This window comes from Notothenia rossii, assembly GCF_949606895.1.
Source record: "Notothenia rossii genome assembly, chromosome: 4".
NCBI lineage: Eukaryota > Metazoa > Chordata > Actinopteri > Perciformes > Nototheniidae > Notothenia > Notothenia rossii.
In genome coordinates, this window is record NC_136902.1 from 74,223,144 (window position 1) to 74,249,087 (window position 25,944).

Sequence of the window (25,944 nt, forward strand, 5' to 3'; positions counted from 1 at the left end):
TCGAAAGGAGGGTCAGGCCGATTGTTGAACCTCAGATTGAGGAGGAACAATGCGGATTCCGTCCTGGTCGTGGAACGACGGATCAGCTTTTTACTCTCGCAAGGATCCTGGAGGGTGCCTGGGAGTATGCTTATCCAGTCTACATGTGTTTTGTAGACTTGGAGAAGGCATATGACCGGGTTCCCAGGGAGTCACTGTGGGAGGTGCTGCGGGAGTATGGGGTGAGGGGGTCTCTACTCAGGGCCATCCAATCTCTGTACTCCCAAAGCGAGAGCTGTGTCCGGGTCCTCGGCAGTAAGTCCGACCCATTTCAGGTGAGGGTTGGCCTCCGCCAGGGCTGCGCTTTGTCACCAATCCTGTTTGTAATATACATGGATCGGATTTCGAGGCGTAGTCGTGGGGGAGGGGGTCTGCAGTTCGGTGGACTAAGGATTGCACCACTGCTTTTTGCAGATGATGTGGTTCTGATGGCTTCATCGGTCTGCGACCTTCAGCACTCACTGGATCGGTTCGCAACCGAGTGTGAAGCGGCTGGGATGAGGATCAGCACCTCCAAATCTGAGGCCATGGTTCTCAGCAGGAAACCGATGGACTGTCCACTCCAAGTAGGGAATGAGTCCTTACCCCAAGTGAAGGAGTTCAAGTATCTCGGGGTCTTGTTCTCGAGTGAGGGAACAATGGAGCGTGAGATGGGTCGGAGAATCGGAGCAGCGGGAGCGGTACTGCAGTCTCTTTACCGCACCGTTGTGACGAAAAGGGAGCTGAGCCAGAAGGCAAAGCTCTCTGTCTACCGGGCCATTTTCGTTCCTACCCTCACCTATGGTCATGAAGGATGGGTCATGACCGAAAGAACGAGATCGCGGGTACAAGCGGCCGAGATGGGTTTTCTCCGCAGGGTGGCTGGTGTCTCCCTTAGGGATAAGGTGAGAAGTTCGGTCATCCGGGAGGGACTCGGAGTTGAACCGCTCCTCCTTCGCGTCGAAAGGAGCCAGTTGAGGTGGTTCGGGCACCTAGTTAGGATGCCACCTGGGCGCCTCCCTAGGGAGGTGTTCCAGGCACGTCCAGCTGGGAAGAGACCAAGGGGTAGACCTAGAACCAGATGGAGGGATTATATCTCTTCTCTGGCCTGGGAGCGCCTTGGGATCCCCCAGTCAGAGCTGGTTGATGTGGCCAGGGAAAAGAAAGTTTGGGGCTCTCTGCTGGAACTGCTACCTCCGCGACCCGACCACGGATAAGCGGGAGAAGATGGATGGATGGATGGATGAAAACCAGCACTGCTAGGAGAAACAATAGCCAGATCATCGGCATACATAAGATGGTTTACATTACAATCACATTACCAATCACACACCCTGTTTTACAGACCCTTAAATCATCTGATAGATCATTCATATAGATATTAAAAAAGCATGGTGAGAGGAGCCCCCCCTGGCAGACTCCATTACCAATTATATATAACGATTTTAACCAAATCTTACTATTAAAATGTTTAAGCCTTTATTATTTCAGTTACTATTAGTAACTTTACATGGTGCATGTCTTTTAATATGCAATGACTGATCTTTTTTGGAGCAGTGGAAAATAGTTATGAACATTGATATATCACCTTTTGAGTTGATATGGTTGACGCCTTAGCAAACAGTTACTTATTTACACGTACGACAGTGTGGAAGTGACATTATTCATAGCGAGTTGGGTTCCTGGCCAGCATATGTGTTACCTGTGGCATTGAGTATGTGGACCTGAGCATACCTTTGCAGTGTCACAAGTCTTCTAACAATGAGTTTCTGGTTTTGAGATTTGCACTGCCATCCCATTAATACAATGGTCACTTAGATTTAGCTGAAGTGGATGAAAATTAGGCAGTAAGTAGCAGTCATGGTGGCAACCTTTTGCAACAACTTGTGCAACTTTTTGTGTATTTTGGAGTTTTTGTTGTATCAAATTGCCCTTTTATATATGCAACAGTTCATCACATCACAAATGCTGTTACATTAGATTCATAACAATAGTGACAAAATAAAAGTACGTTTGAGAGCAAGGTTTTGATAAGATACAGCGCTTACGATTACAAACATTTAAATGTACATTGTTTATCGTTACCACTGTGCCAGCCTATTTACATTCATATTAGCCTTACAAAATGCCTACTAAATATATGAGATATTAGAGTAAACAGGTGGGTTGCACTTTGGAAGCAACTAACAAAAAAGTGGAGCTTAGAAATACTGTGTTATATATATAAATCTGGATCTATGGGTAAAAGAAGTCTATCAATCAGTGTTATGCCAGACCTTTTAATTTGTCTGATTTTAAATGTATTCATTTGGGTTTATTATTTTGTCCGGTGACATTCTTGTTAGAACACCCTTTAAAAGGCAAAGCCAACACATTGTCCAGCAGGTGTCTTAAATTTCTCCTTTTGTTCCCAAGCAGAAGCTCACAGTTTTGCGAGTGTCTGTTTTCATACACAACGTACTCTCCTGAGAGTTTGTTACCACCGTTTCGCTTTCTATTATTTCCTAGAGTACCTGTAGAGGTTAAAAAGAAAACACAGTAGACAATTGTACCACACATGGTCTTCACTTTATTTTTTCATCAGCTTTTCTGGGCTGAATATACATCTTTAAAACAGTTAACTTATTGCATTTATACTGCTCAAAAATATAATGTCTTTGAAATATGGCGTTGTATATATTTAGACCTATTTGAAACCAGTTTTTGCAGAGTTCAGTACCCTTAATGGGAGAATGTCCTCCACCCATTCATTTGGGGTGACCATCATGCGCTCCCACAGGGCGGCCTCAAAGGGAGTGGAGTCCATCCAGTCCACCAGGGCTCCATAACTTCTGCCTGCAGGGAGACAGAGACAAATAAAGTCTTAAAAAGAAAAGCATTACACTTCTCATATAGCTTCATGTAAGTAAGTGTTTGAGGCCCAAAGAGTTAACATTTTCAAATGTTTCACAAATAAAGGCGAGTAAAGAAAAAAATACATATTTCTTTGTATCATCATTTTGTATTTTACTTATTTTCTCCCTCAAAAAATCATCTCAACCCCCTCAGATTTATTTTATAATGTTATATATAATTCTATATATTCACTGACAGGGGATATTGTAGTGCCTAATGTTATTTCTACTTTAGATACTTTGACTACATTTTGTTGAGAATAATTCTGATTGCATGACTTGGACTATAACATAATATGTTTACTCTGTTTTATTGATATATGAATTGAGTTTTGAGTATTTCCTGACATTTTTCTGGCCAACCAGTAATTCAAGAATGTAATGGCTGGATAAATCACAATGGAAAATGTGTAGGTTGTAAACTTAAGTTCATGTGACTGTGGGATTAATATTGTGCGAAGACATTTAGATTTTCACATCTGCCAGGCAATAGTCCTGTTAGTTGAAATCAGAGTGAATATAAGTATTGATTAATAAATAATTGAATAAATTGCTTGATTGGTGATTACTTTTGGTACCTCACAGTGCGACCCAGTTCTCATTCGTAACACTCAGTTCGATTTCTCACTATGGGATGCGGCTCATCGCGGAGCAAACAGAAGCATCAATCTCATTACGCCAATCCTGATTGGCTGGTGATCTTGACGTCAGCATCAGGGAATCTACCCCCTATAAGTAGCTTGCGCTACGCCGCATGCATCATTCAAACACCTCTTCTCGCTTCAGAGCACATCTCTATTGGTAGCCGGGCTATCCAAACTTCGGTCGACGGGCGCTCGCCGGCTACTTTTATATATACTTCTGCAAGAAGACTGTTAATACTAACACACCAGTTAGTGTTGCAATCTACCTCGCCGTTTATTTCTTCGGAATTAAAGGTAAGGTTTTGATTTTTCAAGCTGGTAGCACACCTGTTACTAGCTTGCCTTTCCTCACTACCGACAACAAGGTAGCGGGGACGGTTTTTTCTTTTTCTCTCTCACACCAGAGGAGGGGAAGATAAAAAGGGTATTAACACACCAGTTAATATTCTTTGAGAATAAAATTCTACACCGTCGATTTTTTCTCCGGATTAACGACAGGTGGGGAAGGATTTTTTCTCAGCAAAGTACCTGTTACGAGCGGGTCCTCTCCACGCATTCACCACGGCGAACAAGATGGACGCTTCTCTCCCTCACACCAGAGGAGTCAGGGACTCGGAGGCTCGACTCTGCGGCTGCGGGTTGAAGATATCAGGCACAGACTCACACCAGGTCTGCTCGTCCTGCCTCGGGCTGGAACATGCCCAGGAGGCTATCGACAACCCCGGCTCGTGCGGGCATTGTGCCCGCTTCACCATCAAGAGCCTCCGCCGACGGCTAGCACGCCAAGCTAGCTTGTCGGGACAGGACCCCCTCATGTCCGCTGTTTCGCCGGCCGGCAATCAAGACATGGGGGCGTCCGCCGCGGTGATTGAGCCCCGCGCTGTGTCAGGCTGGGGCTCAATAACAGCGGCAGCTGCTGAACCGGAGCCCCGCGCCGTGTCAGGCTGGGACCCGGTGGCGGCAACAGCCGCGAGAGCGGAGCCCCGCGCTGTGTCAAGCTGGGGCTCCCAACTGGACCTCACCATGGTCTCGCCCGCAGATGATGTCCTGGAGTTGGACTACATGGAGGACGAACAGGATACCTCTGAGTTCCTCCTGTCCGACTCGGATGAGCAAGACGATGATGTCTTCGTGTCATCAGCTCAGGCTGCAAAGCCGGGAGCGATGGCTGCTCTCCCGGGCGATAGCGCACCAGCTTTGCCCTGTCTGAGCATGGACCTGCAGGCCGTGTGTCAACGTGCCGCGTCCAGGCTGGACATCCCATGGCCTGAAATGGCCAAGGAGACCTCCAGGTCTCGCTACGAGAGGAAGACTTTGCCCCACGCAGCGAGGACAAAGAGGCAGCTCCTTCCAGTCTTCCCGGAGATGCTGGATGAGGTGTCGGTCTCGTGGAGAGACCGCCCCTTCAGTAATAAGGCCCCAATCCATGGGTGCCTCCTCCCTGGACTGTGACGGTATGGAGAGGCTCGGCCTGCTCCGCATGCCGCCCATGGAACCGCTGGTGGCAGCCCACCTCCAACCGAGGCTGGCTCTGACACCAAGCAGGAACCCCACGCTACCGGTGAAGGCAGACCGGTTCCAGTCAGCGATGACGGAACGGGCCTATAAAGCCGCAGCGTTGTCCGCCAGGGCACTCAATGTCTCCTCACTGCTGACCGCCTACCAGGCGGAGCTCTGCGAGGACCTATCGAGCAAACCTGGGCCGGCCGTATGGGACGAGATCGCAGCGATCACGGACATTTGCCTCCGTGTGCAGCGCTGTGCAGCCCAGGCCACGGGCAAAGTCATGGGCATAATGGTGGTACAGGAGAGAGCCAGGTGGCTCAACCTGACCAACCTCCCAGACCGGGAAAAGGAGGATGTTCTTGACATGCCTATCGTTCCCGAGGGTATTTTCGGCTCCGCTTTAGTCTCGATGCAGCGGAGATGTGAGTCGAAAAAGAAGGAAGACGAGGCCCTCCACCTCTGTCTCCCCCGAAGGGTCCAGCCGCTAACTGCGACGGTCTCGCGGCAGTCCTTCGCCCAAGTTGCCTCACGTTCTGCCCGGTTCAAGGTACCGAGGCAGCAGAGGCCACAGCCCGCCCCGAGTCCCCAGCCCAGGCAGGAGACGAGGACGAGCTGGCCGAGGAAATCTCCGGTTTCGGCAGCTGCTGTTCAGGCACAGCCGACTCAGATTTTCGGTCACCAGTCGAGGAAAAAGAAGCGGGCGGCCTGACAGCCTCCTCTCCTCTCCTCGGTGACAGAGCTGGAAGTTCCCTGTTCCCCAGCTCCAGATGTGTTTTCGGGGTGCCACCAGGCCTCCATCTTCCCGCCGCCTCGAGTGATGCCGCAACGCCATCCTCAAGTTCGCGCCAGAAGGGAAACAGACTTAATACCAGAGACAGCGAGTACTGCTATCTGCCTAAGTCACAAAAACACATCTCACAATTGTTGTTGTTTTCAAATAAATAATTTTTCACTGTCGCATCCAGGCTTCAAGCCGAGGGCGCAATCCAAAAAAATGAAAAGAAAGACAATAAAAACAATAAACAGTCTGTCGCCTGTCCCTCTTTTGAGAGCAGCTACGGCCTCTCTCAAAAGGCGGATAATAGACAGGTCTGTGAAGGCACCACCGCCATGCGCATGCGCAGTGACGACTGGGGTTATAGAGCCGCTACCGTCACGCGCATGCGCAGTGCCGGCTGGGGTTGTGAAGGCACCACCGTCACGCGCATGCGCAGTCTCGGTGGGGATTGTCGAAATGGGGTAACATCGTGTTCAGACACTAGAGGGCCCCATAACACAACAAATAGAGACTCAGAGGGTAAGAGACGTGACATCTCCACTGGCTCTAAGGAGCAAACAATGGGAGATGCTCACAGCATCTGCTTGGGTTTTCAAGACAGTAACACGGGGCTACAGACTCCAATTCGCTGTCACCCCCCCTCGCTTCTCGGGCGTTCTGTATTCACAAGCCCGAGGAGAGTCAGCCCATATTCTGGAGAGAGAGATTCTCTCACTTCTAGAAAAGAAGGCTATATCTATAATACCCGCCGAGCAGAGTCAGAGCGGCTTTTATTCCAAGTATTTCCTCGTTCCCAAACGGGGAGGGAACGGAATTCGGCCAATACTAGATTTGAGGGCTCTGAACAAATATCTAAAAAGATACAAATTCAGAATGCTCACTCACACATCTCTGCTGCGTCTCGTGCGACAAAACGACTGGTTTACATCAGTCGACCTGAAAGATGCGTATTTCCACATCCCAGTATATTACCCACACAGGAAATAATTGAGGTTCGCATTTCAGGGGATCTGTTACGAATACAGAGTACTTCCCTTCGGTCTGTCTCTCAGTCCAAGAGTGTTTGTACGATGTACGGAAGCCGCGATAGCCCCGTTAAGACAACAGGGTATTCGCCTGGCAACCTACCTAGACGACTGGCTGCTTCTCGCACAGTCGGAACAGGAGGCTATTACGCAGACAAATGTCCTCGTAAAGCACCTGCTCAACCTGGGTTTCATAATAAACACAGAAAAGAGCATGTTGTGCCTGGCACAGACTGTACTCTTCCTGGGTTTACACCTGAACTCGGTGCCTTTTACAGCCCGCCTGTCAGCGGAAAGAGTGAAAGCTTTCAGAGCTTGCCTCGCTCATTTCCAGCTGCGCAAACATGTTCTTTTCAGCTCATGTCTGCGGTTACTGGGGCTCATGGCGTCAGCCATCCTTGTCGTACGACTGGGACGGTTACACATGAGGGAGTTTCAGTGCTGGGTAGCCGCTCTAAAACTAAACCCTGCGCGTCATGGAGCGCGGAGAGTGATGCTTACTGTGAAATGCTTAATGGCACTGCGCCACTGGCTGCACCCGACTTTTCTGGTTCGGGGAGTGCCTATGGGTGCTGTCCTTTCACGGAAGGTGGTCACCACAGACGCATGTCTGACAGGCTGGGGAGGTATTTACGAAGGTCATCCGGTGAGGGGTCTCTGGAGCAGAGACCTCCAACGGTCGCACATAAATTACCTGGAGCTTTTAGCGGTGTTCCTCACCCTAAAACGCTTTCTGCCTTTTCTCAGAGGACACCATGTCCTCGTGAGGACGGACAATACGACCACAATATCGTATATAAACCGACAAGGGGGTTTGCGCTCTCTCCAGTTACACATGCTGGCACGCAAAATGATCTTGTGGAGCTGCGGCCGTCTCGTCTCTCTGAGAGCGACGCACATACCGGGTGTGATGAACCTCGGGGAAGACCTGCTTTCCAGAGGTGTACCACTGTATGCAGACTGGACTCTACATCCAATGGTTGTGAGCCAGCTGTGGGTGCGTTACGGCCGAGCCGCGGTAGATCTGTTCTCATCAAAAGAAAATGCTCACTGTCAGCTTTTCTTTTCAATGCGCGGTCAAAACGCACCATTAGGCGTGGACGCGCTCGCGCACATTTGGCCTCCGGTCCTCCTGTACGCGTTTCCACCCCTGGCGCTGATACCCCCAACTCTGGCCAGAGTGAGGGAACGGCGACACACAATGATCCTGATAGCTCCGCACTGGCCTGCAATGTACTGGCTGGCGGAGATATATCAGCTGCTGTGCGGTCAGCCGTGGCAGCTCCCCCTACGCAGAGACATACTGTCTCAGGCGGGGGGGACGATCTTTCACCCACACCCGGAGCGCATGGCCCTATGGGCCTGGCCCGTGAGTGGTATAATCTGAATGCAGTGGGTCTCCCGCAGAAGGTGATAAACACTATTCAGAGTGCGAGAGCTTCCTCCACTAGGTGTCTTTATGACTGTAAGTGGAGGGTGTTTGAGGACTGGTGCCTTCAAAAAGGGCACACCTCTTTTCAATGCCCTGTGGGAGTGATTTTATCATTTCTACAGGACCTAATTGATAAACACAGAGCTTTCTCCACGATCAAAGTCTACCTGGCTGCTATTGCTGCATGCCATGTGGGTTTTGAGGGTAAGACGGCCGGCCAACATCCTCTGGTCTGCCGTTTTATGAAGGGAGCTCGCAGGCTCCTTCCTGTTTCCAGGACACTGGTGCCCTTATGGGACTTGAAAGTGGTTTTAGATGGGCTCACTCGAGCCCCATTTGAACCCCTGGAAGAAGCTGACATGAAGCACCTGTCACTCAAGACAGTGCTGTTACTGGCCCTGGCATCCGCCAAGCGAGTCAGTGACATTCATGCACTATCTGTACATCCTTCATGCACTCAGTTTGCCCGAGGGTTAACGAGAGTGTTGCTGAAGCCCAACCCTGCCTTTATACCTAAGGTGGTTGGTTCATGTACCCCCATTGACATTGAGTCATTTCCTCCACCGCTGTGTCCCTCCGGGGAACAGCAGCCGAATTTGCTATGTCCAGTCCGTGCTTTACGCACTTATATGGACAGATCAAAAGAGTTTCGTCATAATGACCAACTCTTTGTGTCCTGGGCTAACCCTCAGAAGGGCAAGCCTGTTACTAAGCAACGGCTCTCTCACTGGATTGTGGAGGCAATTGCTTTGGCTTACACGAGTCAGGGTCTGCAGACACCTTAGGGTTTGCGTGCTCATTCGACTCGTGGTCTGGCTACATCCTGGGCTTTGTTCAGGGGTGTTTCCATCCAAGACATTTGTGCTCGCCGCTCACTTTTGTCCGCTTTTACAGATTAGACGTCTCTGCTCCCAGTGTGGCCCATGCAGTGCTGGGCCCCCTGCTGAGTTAGAGCTCTAACTGTTAAATTCTGGTTGGGTTTGGTGATTTTCAAGATAAGCTCGTCTGGCAATACGGGAGCTATAATATCCCATAGTGAGACATCGAACGGAGTGTTACGAATGAGAACTATAGGTTACTTACGTAACCCCAGTTCTCAGAGTAACATGAAGTATGATGTCTCACCAGACGGCCCTCCTTGCTATGGTGAAGCAAGAAGAGGTGCTTATTTTGAATGATGCATGCGGCGTAGCGCAAGCTACTTATAGGGGGTAGATTCCCTGAAGCTGACGTCAAGATCACCAGCCAATCAGGATTGGCGTAATGAGATTGATGCTTCTGTTTGCTCCGCGATGAGGCGCATCCCATAGTGAGACATCTCACTTCATGTTACTCTGAGAACTGGGGTTACGTAAGTAACCTATAGTTTTTACATATAAATGACAACAATTTGACATCTAACTGAAACATGCACTTTACTACACTGTGCTGCAAACTTTATTTGATCTATACATTTTTTAAAGGTGACCTATCATGCAAAATGCACTTTTGTACATCTTTTATACATGAATACGTGACCCAGTGTTCCAGGGAACTCACCAAGTGTCAGAAAACACAACCCTCTCTATTTTCCTCCATACCCAAATATCTTAAAAAGGGGCTGCAACGGAGCTGATACAGACTGATCCAGATTTGAACACTTCTATGACGTCACAGAAGTGGCGCTACGGCAATTGGGCCAACTCCACCAATCGGGAGGAGACAGCCACGGACATTGCCGTTCGAAAGCGCTGGAGACGCTGTAGTACATATGCCAGGCCTGTAGATGGTGCTGTTCTCACAGAATCAGCCCGTGCAAAGACGGTGTTAAATTGAGCGAAATGAGGAATGGCTAAAATGAATGATCCGTTTGGTATTTTGAAAAATAAAAAGTATAAATATGCCTTATATAGGTATGGTCCTACACTATATTATTCAAATATAGCATGATAGGTCCACTTTAAGGAAATGTCTTAGACTTTTAACCTTTCTTTGCTCCAGCTGATGATGAATACCTTAGCATTAGTCAGATTTCTTATCAGTTTGTGTTTTTAGAGAAAACATGACCCTCTCCCTCTACCTGTTCCAGCTCCAATCCTCAGGCCCCCCAGCAGATTGCTGGCTAGTCTGTCCCTGTCCCACACAGTGAGCTCCACGCAGGCGTCTGATAGGTCAGCCTGTCTGATGCCGTCGTACACCATGGTGTGGTTAAACGCTGGATCTACTGTCCTCCGCAGCACACGCGTCTTCTGGCGACTCTTCCTGCTTGTGTCCGGCAGAACGAAGCTTGAGATGAGGGGAAAAAGGGACATTTGTTGAGTGATTGATTTGAACTGGAATACCACTCTCATGTTAATCCATTTAATATGAGGCTAAGGTTTTAGCTAGGAAAAGGTTAGTTTAGCTTAGCATGATACTACACACATGGGTCTATGGTTGGTTGAATAAAATCCACTTCCACACACCTTTAATGCGCAGTAATTAACCATAATACGTCACAATATGTATGTGATAATTAAAATTAGCTGTTTCACACAAAGTTAAATCTCCAGGAAATTACTGTGGTTGACAAGAAGTAGGCCAGAAGATTTCCCCCTGTTAAACCATAGTGTATTTACACTTGTTTTTATTATAATCACAATGTTAAATGATGCTGATTGTCTGCTGGCTATACATTTATTTTTTATATAAAAGAAGTTGACAACATTCTCATCTAACTCTCAAAAGAGAGTATTTCCCTAAATGCCGGGGTATTTCTCTAAGATGGAGGTTTAATTCTTACCACTTAACATATGGGTCGATGGTTGCCCTGATTAGAGGCAGGTTTTTGCATTCTTTCACCCAAATGTGAATCTCTCCAGTGCTTGAACCCTCCTTCACTAATCCTTCAAATAAGAAATTCAAATAAATAAACAATATGAACCTTGTCTTTAGAATGGGTGAGATTTTGGATAACAAAAGATAACGACTAATTTAAAAAGCAGATTAAGACTGTTGACCTTCACTGTGGATGATCTCTGGCAGGAAGCGCAGGGCTAGCCTCATTTCTCCTCGACCATGTGATGGCGCTAGAGTGGGTAGAGTCTGAAAAGTTTGAGTATAAATTACAGAAACAATACTTCCTAAATCCATCTTGTAGTGCCACTGCCAACATTCCTTTGTGCACAGGTAACACAATACAATACAGCTGCATATAAAGTAAGCCTGTGGTTTTCCTCTTACCCTTGCTCTCAGTGCCAAGTAGTTCATCTGGGTGTTGTCAAAGTCCCATTTGGAGAGGTCGACGTCTACCTCGCCCAGGAAACTGTTCCTGCCAAACGTGTCGTGATGCCAAATAGAGAGAATGAGCGTCTGGGTTCTCAGGTACTCCATGCGAACACGATACTGTGGGGCCAAATAAAAGGGATATGCTTTTGTTTGTTAATTATCATGCAGGTTTAAGCATTACAGAGTGGAATAGTGTATGTGCTTGCTTAGTACTACTTGAAATATATTTGTGGATTCTTACTCTTAGGATTTCGTTGAAAGTGGGACTCAGTGTTTTCTTTTTAACAGATGTTTTCCTCTTTCCAAGATTAGCTTTGTCAGGGACCAGGTAGCTTTTGACATACCTTAAAAAGAACAAAAAAGATACACCTTCAGTATAATGTTTATTTGCTTTGTCAGTCGAGGTACTTTTCTGTTTTAAAAGTACTGAAAGGACACATTTATAAAAATAAAGGAGTATACTTTCTGACTTGCATGCACAAATGAATAAGCTTAAATGAATTACACAGTATAGCAATGTGATTTTAGCATTTGTCAGGTACAGTACGCACGGATCTGAGCGGCCCCTCTTTGGGTCGACTGCAGCCAGGTCTTGGCACTGAACCACAAAGATGTGAAACTCTCTGAGCTTCTGGATGTAGTTGATGGAGAACTGGATGTTTCCCTGAACCTCCACAAAGTCCGCGCTGTACATGGTCATCACGCTGCCGCTCAGCTAGGAGCACAGACAAACAAGTAGGCCACATTGTATATCATAAATCATATCGGTTAGGTAATTGTTTTATTGGATAACTTGTTGTTTTGGTTTTCTTTAAATCAAATCTAGAGGTCTGGACCAAGCTAATTAGTCACATTTAAGGGGAACTCCACCCATCATGCATTTCAAATATGTTTCCAGGCGTTTTCAGGTTTCATAAGGAAAACTACTGCATACAAATGAAAAACATTGTATAAAGCCGGCTTCAAATTGTATATATTGCCTCAAATGATGTCACTTGTTGGTTGGGTCTAAATAATAAATATTTAAACATTTAAAACAAACTGGGGATGTATAGTTAAAAATGGTATCTTCACAGACCTCTCCAGCCCTCCTTGCTGTTTGAGACTAGCAGCTTTTGGCTACATTAGCAGTTACTACCAGCGTAACGCAACGGAATCTTTGACCAAGCTCCACTTACAAAGTAAGTGCATGAATTTGGACATACTACCTCATGATAACAATGTGGCTTTAATATTGACCATATTGCTTTTTTATGATTTAGGAATATCTCTGATTCTGCATTGATTGTTATCCTTTCTTTTCAAACTATCTTCTCATCATTGCGATGCTAAATCGATGGAGTTCTTATTGTTGGTGTATTTGAAGATTTGGTCCCTACCATCAGTCTGATGTTGATAGGTAGCCCATTGTTTAGACTTAAAAACTGGGCCTTCATGTGTCTTGTTGATTGAGATGGTGATCCAACTCCTAGCAAAATAATTGTTTAATGTTTATCACAACTTAAGTGTAAAGGCAAATGAGCCCCGCAGTTTAAGAAAGCAGTGTCCGAGAGTTAATTATGCAACAAGTAAGCAATGCATGCTGCTGTGTTTGAACATACAGAGGACAGAGATGCCATGCCAGAGGAGCCAGTGAGGTTATTCAAGGAGCTGCCCTTCATTAGTCTCTCTGGGTGGTCACTGTCCTCACAGGTGGAGTCAGTGTCTCTGCCAGTGTCCTGAAACACAAAGAGCAGGCAAAAAAAGCTCTGTGCACAGGGATGCAGAGCAGGCCTTGACCTACAGGTCTAAAAGATGCAGGGGTCGTTTTACCTCCTTCTGTAAGAACGAAGGAACCGATTTGCTCATGTTCTTCAGGTGCTCCGGGTCCGAAAATAAGGATGAGGTGGGAGACGGGATGGATGAAACTAAACAGTGGTGGATTGGGAAGCAGAAGATAAGATCTTGACTCATTTGCTTGCAAACATCCATAATAATGAAAAGCATCATGCCTTTTTACCATAACTAATGCGTCTCATGTCAGCAGTTGGGTCTTGCCTTCTTTCTTGTCCTGTGAAAACAATCAAAAGATAACACGGTCTCTATAAATTATCTATGCTTATGGACAGCCTGACTCAGGAGTTGAGGTTATGCTCACGTGGGGATAAGGATGCCGTGATGTCCTCCATACTTTTAGCCAGAGTTTTAGGCCGTGCCTCTGCTCGCCTCAACGCTTTTGTTACAAGGTTTTGGGTTTCAAGAACATTCTTACCTACGGAGGAAAAGCAACAGGTTAGAAAACAGGGCGTGTTTTCATGTTCCTATTGGTCTATGCAAATATTTAAGACAGCAGTTACATTGAAATTGGACAGAGAACAAGAGTCCTAATCTTCATTAATCATTTGATTTATAAAACAATGACACAATTGTCAATCACAATATCCCAAGCACAAGGTAGAGCCATTTCATAGCTTATTTTGCAAGGAGCAACTGAAAGATAATGCAGAGAGTGAGTAATAGTGAATTATTTAATTCCTCTGGTTTTCATTTAGGATTTTGTCACTGACATTTGCTAAGATAAAGTGCTTTGAATAATAACCAAGCAACAATTCAGTGACCTTTGTAAATGTTAAGTATTTGTACAGCTCTTGCTTCAAATCTATTAAACCTACTGTTAAAGAAAGCTAACATGAAGCTGCTTTAAAAGGTTTGTATAACTGTGTGGTGTCAGTGAAGTAAGAGCAAAGTATCGCCAAGCCCAAAAACTAAACATAGGCAACTGAAGGCAGGTACACACAGGGTTTAAAGAGATTTGCTTCTACAAACACAGATAACACAATGCGGATATGATATCAAGGATACTGCCGGATACAACCCAGAGATAATAATCAACCATGAGTTTGCAAACAGACAGCAGGAGTTGGACTCCTTTAATACAGCTTTATTTATTTGTATTTTATTAAACTGAAAAAATGAAATCCTATTTATTGCAAGCAATTTATGATATATATATTTTTTTCTCAATATATTTTTTAAGTGTTTTCTTGAATTCTTATGCATATTTCAAATTCACGACCCCCTCTGTCCTTAGACTCATGCATCGGACAAGAAAAACGTATACAGTATAGAAAAAAATATCCAGTTTGATTTGTCAACAATCCTCCAGGTGGGCATTGGCAAGGAACACGCAACTTCTGACTGAAAGTTTAGATCATGCATTTGGTGTGAGGGATATAAGTCTGTATGTGTTTCGATCTTTTACTATTTCAATCTATTAACTGAAAAGTTGCATTTCTGCTTTGATTCACATTAAAAAAACAGCTACATATATTCATAATATATATATTTTTTTTTTAAAGAGTGAAGTAAGTGCTCACGGTTTGAACTGTTCCTGGAACTGGACCAGGTTTCTGACGTGCTGCTCACAGACGACTCTGGACCTGCTTCTGAACTGCTGTAGTTCGCCCACAGGGGATGCTGAGTCGTCTTGCTGCCCCTCCTGCTGTAACGCTCCTCTGAGCTCGCTGGAGTGCTGACCCTTACCGGCCCTACTAGGTCGAACTCATACCCAGACTTCTCTTCAGAGCCCTCACCCTTGACAGCTGGAGAGGTGTGGACGCTGCTCTTGTCTGTCATGCCCAGGTAATGCCGAAAGTCTCTGGGAACACAGGCCCGTGCACGTGGAATCTGAGTCTCAGTATCCTCTGATGATCTCCTTGATGAGGCGCCTTTGTCGGCATTCTGCCTCTGTTTTCTGCTCTGGGAGTGGACTGGACTAACATCCATTTTAAGTTCTTTATCACGAGGAACACTCAGAGCGACCATGCTAATAGCACGACGCATGGAATTTCCACGACTGCTCGAATTGCTAAAACTGTCTTTTCTGCTCTTTGTAGGACGAGTCTCTTTTCCTGAACTGCTTGTGGATTTCGTGGAGTCTTTTGAATTCCTTCTGGAGTCAGCTGTCGTATAATTAGCCAAGTTGTTTGTGCCATCATTTGCTGCTTTTGATCCTGCCTGTCTATCATGGGGGGACTTTGATCGATTCTGAAGAGATGATTTCATGGTGGGTGGTCTTGTTTTCTCAAAAGCAGCGTCACTACACTTTAACTCCTGAGATGAAAGCTGGGCACTTATTGGCTCTTTCCTTTTAGAGCTTTTGAGTTTCTCGATGGGAAATGATACCTTGATGTCTGATGAGGACTCGCCCCAGAACTCACGCAGAGTGTGAAATTGTGATCGGCTCGCTCCTAGGCTAGGGGACAACTTGTCTATTCTCTGATTCGAAGACTCTTCCTCATCGCTGTCTGCATCCTTTCCAATTGAAGTCAGATCATACTCCGACTTGGTATATCTTTTATTCAGTTTTGCTTGATTTGCACCGCGAGGGACCTTACCATCCCCAAGAGCTTTAGGTTTGCCAGTATAAAATGGAGGCTTGTTTTTCTCCTGCTCCCAGAAAGATTTCAGCTGTTTTATCTTCTCGGCATTACTTTCTTGATGTGGTAAACCTTTTCGGTTTGAGCGAGGACTTCTATCTTTATTAGCATCCTCCTTTCGTTTAGGAAGCCCGCTTTTATCCTCACTCTCTGTTCTTTCACTAGAACCTCTACGCATTTGTGTTTTAGGGGTGGTTTGAATTTCATCTGGCTTGTAGTCCATACATGGGCTGTTTCTAGACATAAAGAGTTTCTCAGAGTCCGGATTTGTATCCAATTGAGAAACAGGAATAGTCCCTGACAGTTCCTCTTGCAGTAGGGTTTCACTGGACTGGAAAATATGGTTTGGTTTTGCACTGGACTGGATGTTTGTCCTTGGCTGTTGAATGAGTTTGGTTACACATACAATCTCTGGGTCTGAACCTCTTCTGTCAACTTCTTGGAGGTTGGCTGTAAACTTTACATAATCAGAGTTGTCATTGTTTTGTCTTTGTGTTGAAGCATTCATCACTGGATTGTCTACATCCTGTTTTGTATTTGAGTTACCATTGTCTCCAGTCTCGTTCTGTCTTTCCTCCCCATGTTTCAAAGCAGAGTTATCATAAATCCCCTTCCAGTTATATATAACAGGCGCAGACGGCATATCAGGTGCTCTGTAGGGTTTGTTCACTTTCTCCTCGTCTTTCTCTGCTGAGAGGTGAACAGGTTTTTGTCCTTTGTCGTGGGGCTTAATAGATTTGCTGATAAGTATTTTGGGACCTGCGTTGCTTTTCTCCCAGAATGACTTCAGATGAGAGACTTGCGGCACTTGGCTTTCATCGTTATTATCTGCACCTTCCTGACCCTGCATTTTCTCTCTGGTACCCTTCTTCACCTCCTCTCGTATTTTGGTAACTTCCTTCTTACCTATTCTGTCTGTTGCTCTTAACTCTTCGGGCTCATTGGACTGTCTTTGTAAATGAGTTTCTACAGTTTCATTCTTTGTATAATTTATAATATCCCCGGTATCTTTTCGTGATGAGTCTTTACCCCTAGACTTGCTGATTCCTACATGTTCGGCCTTTGGACTATCTTCTGTCTTTAACCAATCGAGACTATCTGTGCTGCGGCTGAACCAGTCCAGTACCTTCGCGATGGAGTCCCCCTCATCACCAGTGGGACTGCTGGTCTGAGTGGACAATTGAAACGCATTATTCTGATTTGATTTATTTTGCGTTGTAGCAGACTTATCAATGAAGTTGAGATCGTAAGACACAGGAGGGTCTGCATCTGAAAAAGAGCATTTGAAAACAGAATAAGATACTAGTTGTATTATAATGAGAAAGCTAGTACTGTCAGAGCTTCTTTTATTGGCTTCGTGGCTATTTGTGCCTCCACCCTGCCTTAAATGACACAATAAGACTCCTTTGTTTACTTCTGTGACATGTTCACATTATAGTCAACACTCAAACTTCTATTGGCTGGCGCTCCAACACATTGTACGTGATTGGAGATGTACCCCCCCCCCCCAGCCTAATGGTTTACCAAAACCGATAAGAGGTGCTACAGCACAGGCAGTATGATCAAAATAACCTTTTCGAACATTAAAAAAAAAATATATATACAATAAACTTGAACATTAGCATCAAAGGGCCCCTTTAAGTGATAACTCCATCCACTCCCTATATTATTTATAACTTTCATATTACTAGTGTTTCCCACCTGTGAAGATGTCATTTGTATTTTTTTTATGAATACATTTGTCTGTGTTGCTCCAGCTGCACCCTGTGGTGTTTTCATCAGCTTCTATGGTGATAGAGAGGGGGTGATGTGCAACAAAGGCCCCTGATGTTGCTTTTTTGTCATTTTTGGGGGTATGCACTGAAGTAACAGAGAGGAGCAGATATTGCTGCTTTATCTATAGTAGAGAAAACATCAGCAGGTACTATTAAGCTGTACATAAAAGTCTGAAATGTATTTTTTTATTGTTTCTTTTCTGACTTATGTCCATTTTTTCTTTTTCTTATGAAATATGAAATATGGCAAAGACCGTTGTCCTTTGTAGACCTCCTGAATCCTGGAGAATAAAAACAACCAGGAAAATGTGCTCTGAATGTCACGTCAAACTGCTAACTACTCTTTTCTGGCTGTTGCTTAATTTTATCGGTCTAAAGTTTAGGAACAAACCTCTCTGTTAACATTGGATGACCAGTTCAAACAGACTTTTATCACAGGAAGCTGAGGTATTTCTTGTCACTGAACTCACCCACAGTGCTTTGGGGCAGACTCAGCTCTCCCTGCCTCATTGATGTTCCCACACTGCTGTTGTTTCCTATGGCTGAATCCTGAATGCTGCCGCTGTGCAGCTGGAAAGTGTTTAACCCTGCATGTTCTCTTTGTTTCCGATCATCTCGTTCATCACTTTTCTGTGGGATCTCTCGGTCAGTGGATGCATCACTCCTGCTGAATGTGGCTGGTCTGAAATGATAAAGGCTGTGAGTTGTAGTCATAGGATAATTTATTAATATTTTGGGTTCAGAGTTGTGTAAAGAATCTCCCACTGACCTGTCTCTAGTTATAGAAGGTGTGTATCTTTCTCTCTCCAGATTGGAGTTAGAGGAAACTTGGGATGGCTGCTGCAAGTTGTTATGTTTGGATGGCTGAGATACTTCATTAGAAACAACACTTTTCTGCGGTACTTCATCCTGTCCCTTCACATAGGACTGGTTAGAGTTCTCACTGGACCCCCGTTGGAGGCTCAGTCTTGGGGCAGGTACAATCCCCGCTGACCCACCCTGAGTGTCTAGTGCCTGGCTTTTGCTTTCCGATTGACTGGAGCTACGTCTTGAGAGAAATGTCCTCTTCTTTGGCACTGGCCTGAAACTTCCAGAGGAGCCATCCGATGTTAGGGAGCCCCCTGAAGTCTGACTGGTCCCTGCTGCGTGGCTCTTCAGAGGAGATATGGGCTCTAAGGGAATAGCAGAATTCTAGTTTAAAATGCTGGGCTGAAATCTATTTGCCGTTCATATTGTGTGATGATTCTCAATTTCAAAAATGTTAGTTTCAATTCGAACCTGTCTCAGATGACTCATGGTCCCGCCTGGTTGACCAGTCATCATTAGTTTCAGGTGGCTCAACAACTATCAGGGAAGCACGGTTGAAAGGGTTGTGCCTCGGCTTGAAGGAAAAGGACTACAATTACTTTTGGCATTGCAATAGCTGCATCAAAAATATGAACACAACTTTCCCGGAGCAAAGGAAATATTCAGTTAAAGGTGGGGTAGGCAAATTTGGAGAAACCAGCTCGAGTGCGCTAGAATTTGAAAATACACGGCCGGAAAAAATCTGCCTCTTCCTTCAGAGTTCCTTACAGAGCCCCTCCTCCAACACACATGAACGCGCACATGACCAATGAGGGCACGAGATAAGTTTGTGCACAGATGGAAGGCTGAAAGGCAGGTAGGCCATCCAGTTATTTTAGCCGGGCCGGCTAGAATGATTGGTCGTGCTTTTTACAGTACTACGGCTTCCACAGATGAACATTTTTTGATGTATTTATTGTCAAAGCATTTAATGTATTCATTGCTATCGGGATGTTAAGAGCATTCCATTGAATATAACAAAAAGTGTATCTGAAATAAATGACATACCCCACCTTTAAGGCTGAATGAAGGAGTAAAGCTGAGCTGTTTTGTAACACATATGCCTACCATTCTTGGAGATCGGACTGTTGAATTTAGAAGTTCTTTTTCTGCATTGCTGTGGAAAAAAAACTTTTAAATATTAAATAAGCAAAGTAAAAACAAGCCCTACATGACATCAGGTGAAATAATAACATAATGTGCCTGCTGCAAAACATCTAGGCAGCAATGCTTTTCTTTCTCTAAAGTACACTGCAGTGTGCATGACTGGGGCTTACTGACTCGTAAAAGAACACACTGGTATCAAAGAGAAAGATGTCTACCCAACCAAAATATCTAAAGAAAGTAGGAAAGCACACAATAATATCCAGCAGTCTGAATAAGAGGAATCATCTTTCAGAAAAGGACATCTCCAACTCATGTATTGATTGAATTTAAAATGCATGTGATTGAACTACACTGTCCAACCCTACAGTAGCATAACAGGCTGCAACACTAATTTAAGCAGTTCTATTCTACTGTGTGTTTAAGAAAGGTACAGAAGCTTGGCCAAATCAAATATTGACCAAACTTGTAAAATAAACATATAGAATGTGACTAAGTGGTGGCAAAACTACATAAAAACACTGGTAGACAAAGTTAAAAAAGTATTTGTCATAATTCTCTGGTCTCTAAATAAAACCCCCCCTCTATATTTAATATATAAATAACAACATTATTAACCAAATTAGGTGGAGATTAACTTTACTCTCATTGAGAACCATTATTCTGAGAGCTCTATGAGTTTAACACTTTGCTAAACTCTTGATCTGTCAATCCCTTAATATTAGTCAAACCACATCCTGCAGTGTTGTGAGCAGAAGCTGCTGCTGGGTAATAAAACAGATAGGTTCCCAGTGAGCACCACCTATGTTTACACAGACTGAGTCACAAGACAGCACACACACATACAGAGGTACTGTTAATATTGATAGGGTGAGAATCAGAGTAATAGCAGACAACTCAAACACTAGCACACCATTTCAATCCAACACTAGTTAGGTTGAATGCAACACATTTTAAAAGAAAGGAGATGAAATATAAAATAATTGTGGATCTGAAAAAATAAAGTTGTGTGTACTTCATCTCCTGCAGCTGTAGTTCTTCCCAACATCTGGCAGGTTTTGGTGGAGCAACGATGTCTAAACCTCGACTGCTGGGTGTTTTGGATCTTTCAATCCTGAGGGAGCCATCTGTTGCAGAGAATTAACGGGAGTTTATGAATTACAACACTGTGTGATTAAAATGTCAAGATTGATATGTTTTCATTTCTGCACTATTTTGATGTTTTTCTAGCCTCTGATGTAAAGTGTATATTTATATTTTAATCTGTTTTCCTGCAGCTGGTTTTATCTCCCAAAGTATTTCTGTTATCTGACAGTTGGCAACAACGTCCTGAAGGACACGCTTTTGCTTAGATGAAAACCAATGATACAAAATCCAATATTTTCACATATTGTTTAATCTGATCTTCGTCTCTTCTGTAATATATAAAAGATCTACTTTGTAAGGTTATTTATTTTTTCCTTCCAGTAAGCCAGTAGACATCTGAAGGATCATGAAAGTACCTCTGAAGATGAAAACTGCTGCTGGGTCAATGGTAAAAAGATATGCAAAGAATGCTGGGCCACAAATGGAGCTAAAGAATGTGCTTTATAACAAGCCCTTTGTCAACAGTGTAGCATGAACACACCTAAACCAGCTTTCCTCGGTTTCATGGATGCCAGGATGATCTCAGAGCCATGGATATTGTCCATGTGTCTGAGAGACTTGGCCTCGTAAAACCACTCTCCAGTCCGATACTTCAGCTGAGTGTTCGGCTGCGAGCCGTCCAGTAATTTCTCCATTTTACTGAAGGGGAAACACAAAAAAGACATGTACAAATGAATAAGTCAAGAGGTCATCATTATCTGTATCTTATTCCCATGTGACATATTTACAATGCTTACTTGAATGGTCCTGAGTCGTTTTAATTTAGTTTAAGTAGCACTAATCTCTACATACGGTAGGTTTCGGGCAGAAAGAAAAGCGAGAAAAAGTGCTGGTTTGTCTCCACATCTTTACTCTTGCAATCTTTTAATGTTTCAGCTACTTTCTGAACTTGGCCTAATAAAATTTAATTCTAATTATTTAATAATGTTTTCATTACACCATGTATATTTGTTCTGCTCTACTACCTCCAATGTGTACTCCACCAGCTCTACATACCAGTTGCACATGATCGATCTAAAAGGATTACGGAAAACATTCTCATCAAGTTCAAATTGAATCAAAGAGAAATGAGCAACTCCTCTTTCCTCTTGACAGGGAAACAGTGGTCATGTGAAAAAAGGGTAGCACATTATTACAGGCTGTTGGTCTAATCCTTTTACTCAGAGACACAGCGAGCATTCAGTCAACCACTGATACAAAAAGGTCCACCTGCCAATTCCATTTAACTCAAAATGAAAAGCACATGGTGTCAGGACATTCCCGACTCTTAATGAAATGAAACGCATCTTCTACAAGGTTCTTGTTTGTAGGTTATGACTGCATTTGTATTGGGAAAGAATGTCCTTTTGTTTTTGGACATTAGAGGAATACGAATGGGCCTTTTGTTTGCCTTAACAAGTCGTGTATACACACACTGAGTGTGATGTTTGACCCTGTCTAAATGAAGAGTTTAACCGTGATTTTAGATGATATTCAACATTTGTCTTTTAGGGACAGGAGACAGTATCAGTCTCTTCCCTGGTGAGGTGTCCCTTTTTGAGGCATTTAAGGGTTTCTATTCTTATCCGTCAGAGCAGCATGATCCTCTCATGTGTGGACATCATCTTGGCTGTAATCTAATTGGACATCTCACATTAAGGCTTCTCAGCGAGGGAGGCGACGTCTGTTCCGGCCAAGATGTTATTGTGTTATTCCATTATAGCCAGACAAGTACTATTTTGAATGTCCCACCAAATACCTTTTCTCACAGGCAATGGACAGATTTAAGTTTACTTATTCAATCATTAAAATGTCATTAGCTGAATACCATGACATTAGCTGAAATGTCAGCCAAACATTTCTGCTCCTGTAAAGAAAGCTGAATGCTGTTGACTTTTGAAACTTCTACCCTTAAAAAGGGTCAAAGGACATCAGATGCTGATTTATTTGAGCTAATGTATGCCTGACGCATGTTTCTACCTGATTCTCTGCTCCTCAGCCTTCTTCAGGTCTGTGTCCCTCCTCAGCACCGTCATTATCATCCCCTGCTCCTCCTCCGTCAGGTGGCTCAGGTCGATCATGGTTCCTCCTCCTCTAAGTGTGTTTCTCAGCGGGCAAGTGTGAAAAAAGCTTAGCAAGCGGGAAAGCAACCAGCTGGGTCTATCACTGTTGGACAGATTTACATTGTCACATCCCAAGTAGTTTAAAATATATATATTTTACAACCTTGTCGATGATCGGCACTTACCTCAAATCAAATAGACAGTCTTTAACAGTTATCTAGTGAGTAGAAAAACCACAGCATGGCATTTTTAAACAGCCATTAAACGTATGTACAGACTGTTGACTCCCCTTAGCTCAACTTAAATCAAAGACTTTTGCAATACCTGAAGCTCTTCCCAGTTCCCCCAAATGAATTCAGTAACATCATGAAAGGTAACTAAGTAGATTTTCTCAATAACAGTAACTTTGAGGTACTTTACTCGAGTATACCCATTGTAGGACTTTATCCTACTTGTCTACATTCACTACAAATATTATTAAATATATTTGTCCCCTAAATTAATTATCAGCTATAGGTACTACTTTACATACAATTCTATGATGTGAGGGCTACAAGCCTCACAAACGAACACACATCCTAAAGGTTATGCTTTTGTTTGCATCAGACAGACACATTTATTTGAAACCGCTTTATTTTGCTAGATTGAGAGCACTCAATCTTGTTTAAAATATCTATTGTTAATTGTGTTGTGTGTAATTATATTGTCAGTGTCGTACAGCTCACCCTGCTCCTGGCAAAAGGTTGAGCTGATGGAAACCACCTGCCTTTATAGATGTGTCAGCTAATTGGACTACGCCATTCCTCTCAAACCCTGAGGGGTGTTTAAAGAGGCCACTCCATTTAAGCCACCCCTTTTTAGAGCCTCTTCCCCCTGCACGCAACAATGGACTGGCCAGTAGTGCTATAAATTCCTGCAGTGTGGAAATGAGGGGGGGTTTAGGTGGCGGTATGCACCTTTTAAGTTGTTTGCAATCCGCCAAAAGCAAGAGAAGAAGATGAGGGGGGGTTGCGAGTTGCTCTTGGGCAGAAGAGTGCACAGGATGTCACCCATTTTTGTGACGTTTTTTTATGCGTTAAATGCTAGATTGGGTCTGTTTATATCTACACCTTTTTGTTTAAACCTAATTGATTTTATTACCCATCTTAAGACTGTACATATATTGGGCAAATAAAATCCTTATTTTTGCACCTCAACCTGCATTCCTGATTGTTGTGTACCTGCTGGTCCTTCACATATGAAAAACCCTATAACATTCAAAGCATTTACAGTTTATCTTGTGTCCCTTTAAAAGGGGCCCAGTCCTCTTGTTTGGTACCACTGGACAAAACCACAACATATTTAAATGAGCCCATCTCAACTTACCACAAAACTACAAATTATGCTTATACAATAATGCATTAACGTTACAAGTCGAATCATCTTATGACTTATGATTACCTGCATACTGGTACTTGTAATACTTAAAGTAGATTAATCCCAGTATAGGTTTGTACTTTACATAAGAAAATAATCTAAGTACTTCTTCCACCCCTGTTTCTACACCACAAAGTACTTAAAAAAAACAGTTAAGCCAACATCTTGCAAGAAAACAGCGTCTGAGGGCTTCTTCACATTTAAAAACCTATTAATGTGTCATACCCAACGCGAAGAAACTCAGCTAATTGACAGAACCATTTTTACCGAAACAAAACACAAGTCTTACAAGGAGCGTCTAAATGAGCCCTTAGCGAAATAATGCTAACACACTTAGCACAGAACTCTAGGTATAAATACCCTTATTACATATCGGATCTGCACAAACAAGATATTTGTTCTAGATTCTAGGGTTAAGTATCATAACTGAGCGATCAGAACTCGCGACAGGGGAAGCAAACAGACATCACGACACGGAGCTTTACGGAGCAAAAACATTGTCTTACCTATGCTGTTGTTCTGATCAAAAGTTTTGTTCCATGACATTAAAACGATAAAAACTCTGCTGAAGATTAATCCATAGGTTAATCCAATGTGTCTGTGTCAATTTGAAATGATGGATTTTAGGAACTTCCCCTATTGGCTTTGGCTAACGGTTAAAAAGAGGTGTCAATCATCAAAATCGACCGAGGTGGGCCAGAGTTATGGAAAATGCACCCAAATGATCTCAGAATTGTTTGTTTTTCTCTAAGTCTCTCTAAAAAGGTAAAATGTCACTTGTTTTGCATCAATCTTGATACAGGGTACTTATTATATGTTATAGTTTGAATTCCTAAAGCTTTTAGTCTACTATCTCATCATTCAAGGGTGGTTTTCACTATAAGTAATGTTTATTACTATTATATGTTATGTTCAACCTGAATTTACTTTAAAATAAAAAAAATCGATATTGATTCTGACTGTTCTACATCCAACTCACAGGTTTATCATTGCTTTGAGAAAAAAGATTATTAAGTTACCCCTTTTAGAAGTGAAGATATAGTAAATTGTTCTGGGAATGTCATTTTCGAGCCTGAGGCCTGAAAAACAGGCTCGGGGCTTAACTGGTTAAGTGTATTTTGTGAGCTTCTTTTGCATGTTTATTTAGGAAACTGGCTGTTTACACAACAGGTAAGAAGTCAAATGCCCAAAGTACCGACTTTGTGAGCATTTATACTTACTATACATTTATACTAAAACAACACATTTTTCATCACATAAGACCAAAAGAAAGTAAAATGATACATGTCTTTGTGCAGCTGCAGATTCTGAGATAAAAGTGAATAAGCTGTAGGACACTGCCGTTGTTTTTCTCTCGGTTAGGCAAACTTAATTTAAATTGATGCATTATGTTAACTTTGGCTTTGACTGTTTAAAATAAAAGTAGTTTGACTTGTTTTACACAGGTTCTAGCAATGGATATTTTCAGAAATAGTTAAATCATGCTACTGATTGCATCCTTTTGTTATCCAATTTTAGCAAACACCTATGTATGAATAAGTAATGATGCAAGTTGACCTTTACTGATGTCAGAGTGTGTCTCCTACCTTACAGGACGCATGCAGGCTGATTACAAACGGCTACTGTAAATCCCATCCTGATATGTCTGTCGGTT

The 25,944-nt window shown here is 43.6% G+C and overlaps 1 protein-coding gene across 1 annotated transcript; it reads right to left on the reverse strand.

The window, feature by feature from the left end:
- Window positions 1–2,564: 2,564 nt before the first annotated feature.
- On the reverse strand, window positions 2,565–23,323 carry sytl2b (synaptotagmin-like 2b). Its single transcript, XM_079678322.1, has 21 exons — window positions 23,199–23,323; window positions 23,060–23,091; window positions 22,792–22,977; window positions 21,314–21,471; window positions 20,702–20,813; window positions 19,651–19,699; window positions 19,015–19,117; window positions 18,506–18,908; window positions 18,207–18,418; window positions 14,900–17,230; window positions 13,681–13,794; window positions 13,543–13,593; window positions 13,356–13,450; window positions 13,145–13,261; window positions 12,095–12,258; window positions 11,785–11,887; window positions 11,499–11,660; window positions 11,276–11,360; window positions 11,059–11,161; window positions 10,357–10,562; window positions 2,565–2,853 (listed from the first exon to the last, which is right to left on the reverse strand). The coding sequence occupies exons 3-21, from the start codon at window positions 22,890–22,892 to the stop codon at window positions 2,705–2,707; spliced, it is 4,818 nt and encodes a 1,605-aa protein (XP_079534448.1). The 5' UTR covers window positions 22,893–22,977; window positions 23,060–23,091; window positions 23,199–23,323; the 3' UTR covers window positions 2,565–2,704.
- Between the last annotated feature and the right edge of the window lie 2,621 nt (window positions 23,324–25,944).

Coding starts and splice junctions, on each gene's coding strand:
- sytl2b (XM_079678322.1), bottom strand. CDS start 22,892: ATGATCGACCTGAGCCACCTGACGGAGGAGGAGCAGGGGATGATAATG. Junction 21,472..22,791: donor GCTGAGGAGCAGAGAATCAG/GTAGAAACATGC, acceptor TTTCCCCTTCAG/TAAAATGGAGAAATTACTGG. Junction 13,795..14,899: donor TTCCAGGAACAGTTCAAACC/GTGAGCACTTAC, acceptor TTTCCTCCGTAG/GTAAGAATGTTCTTGAAACC.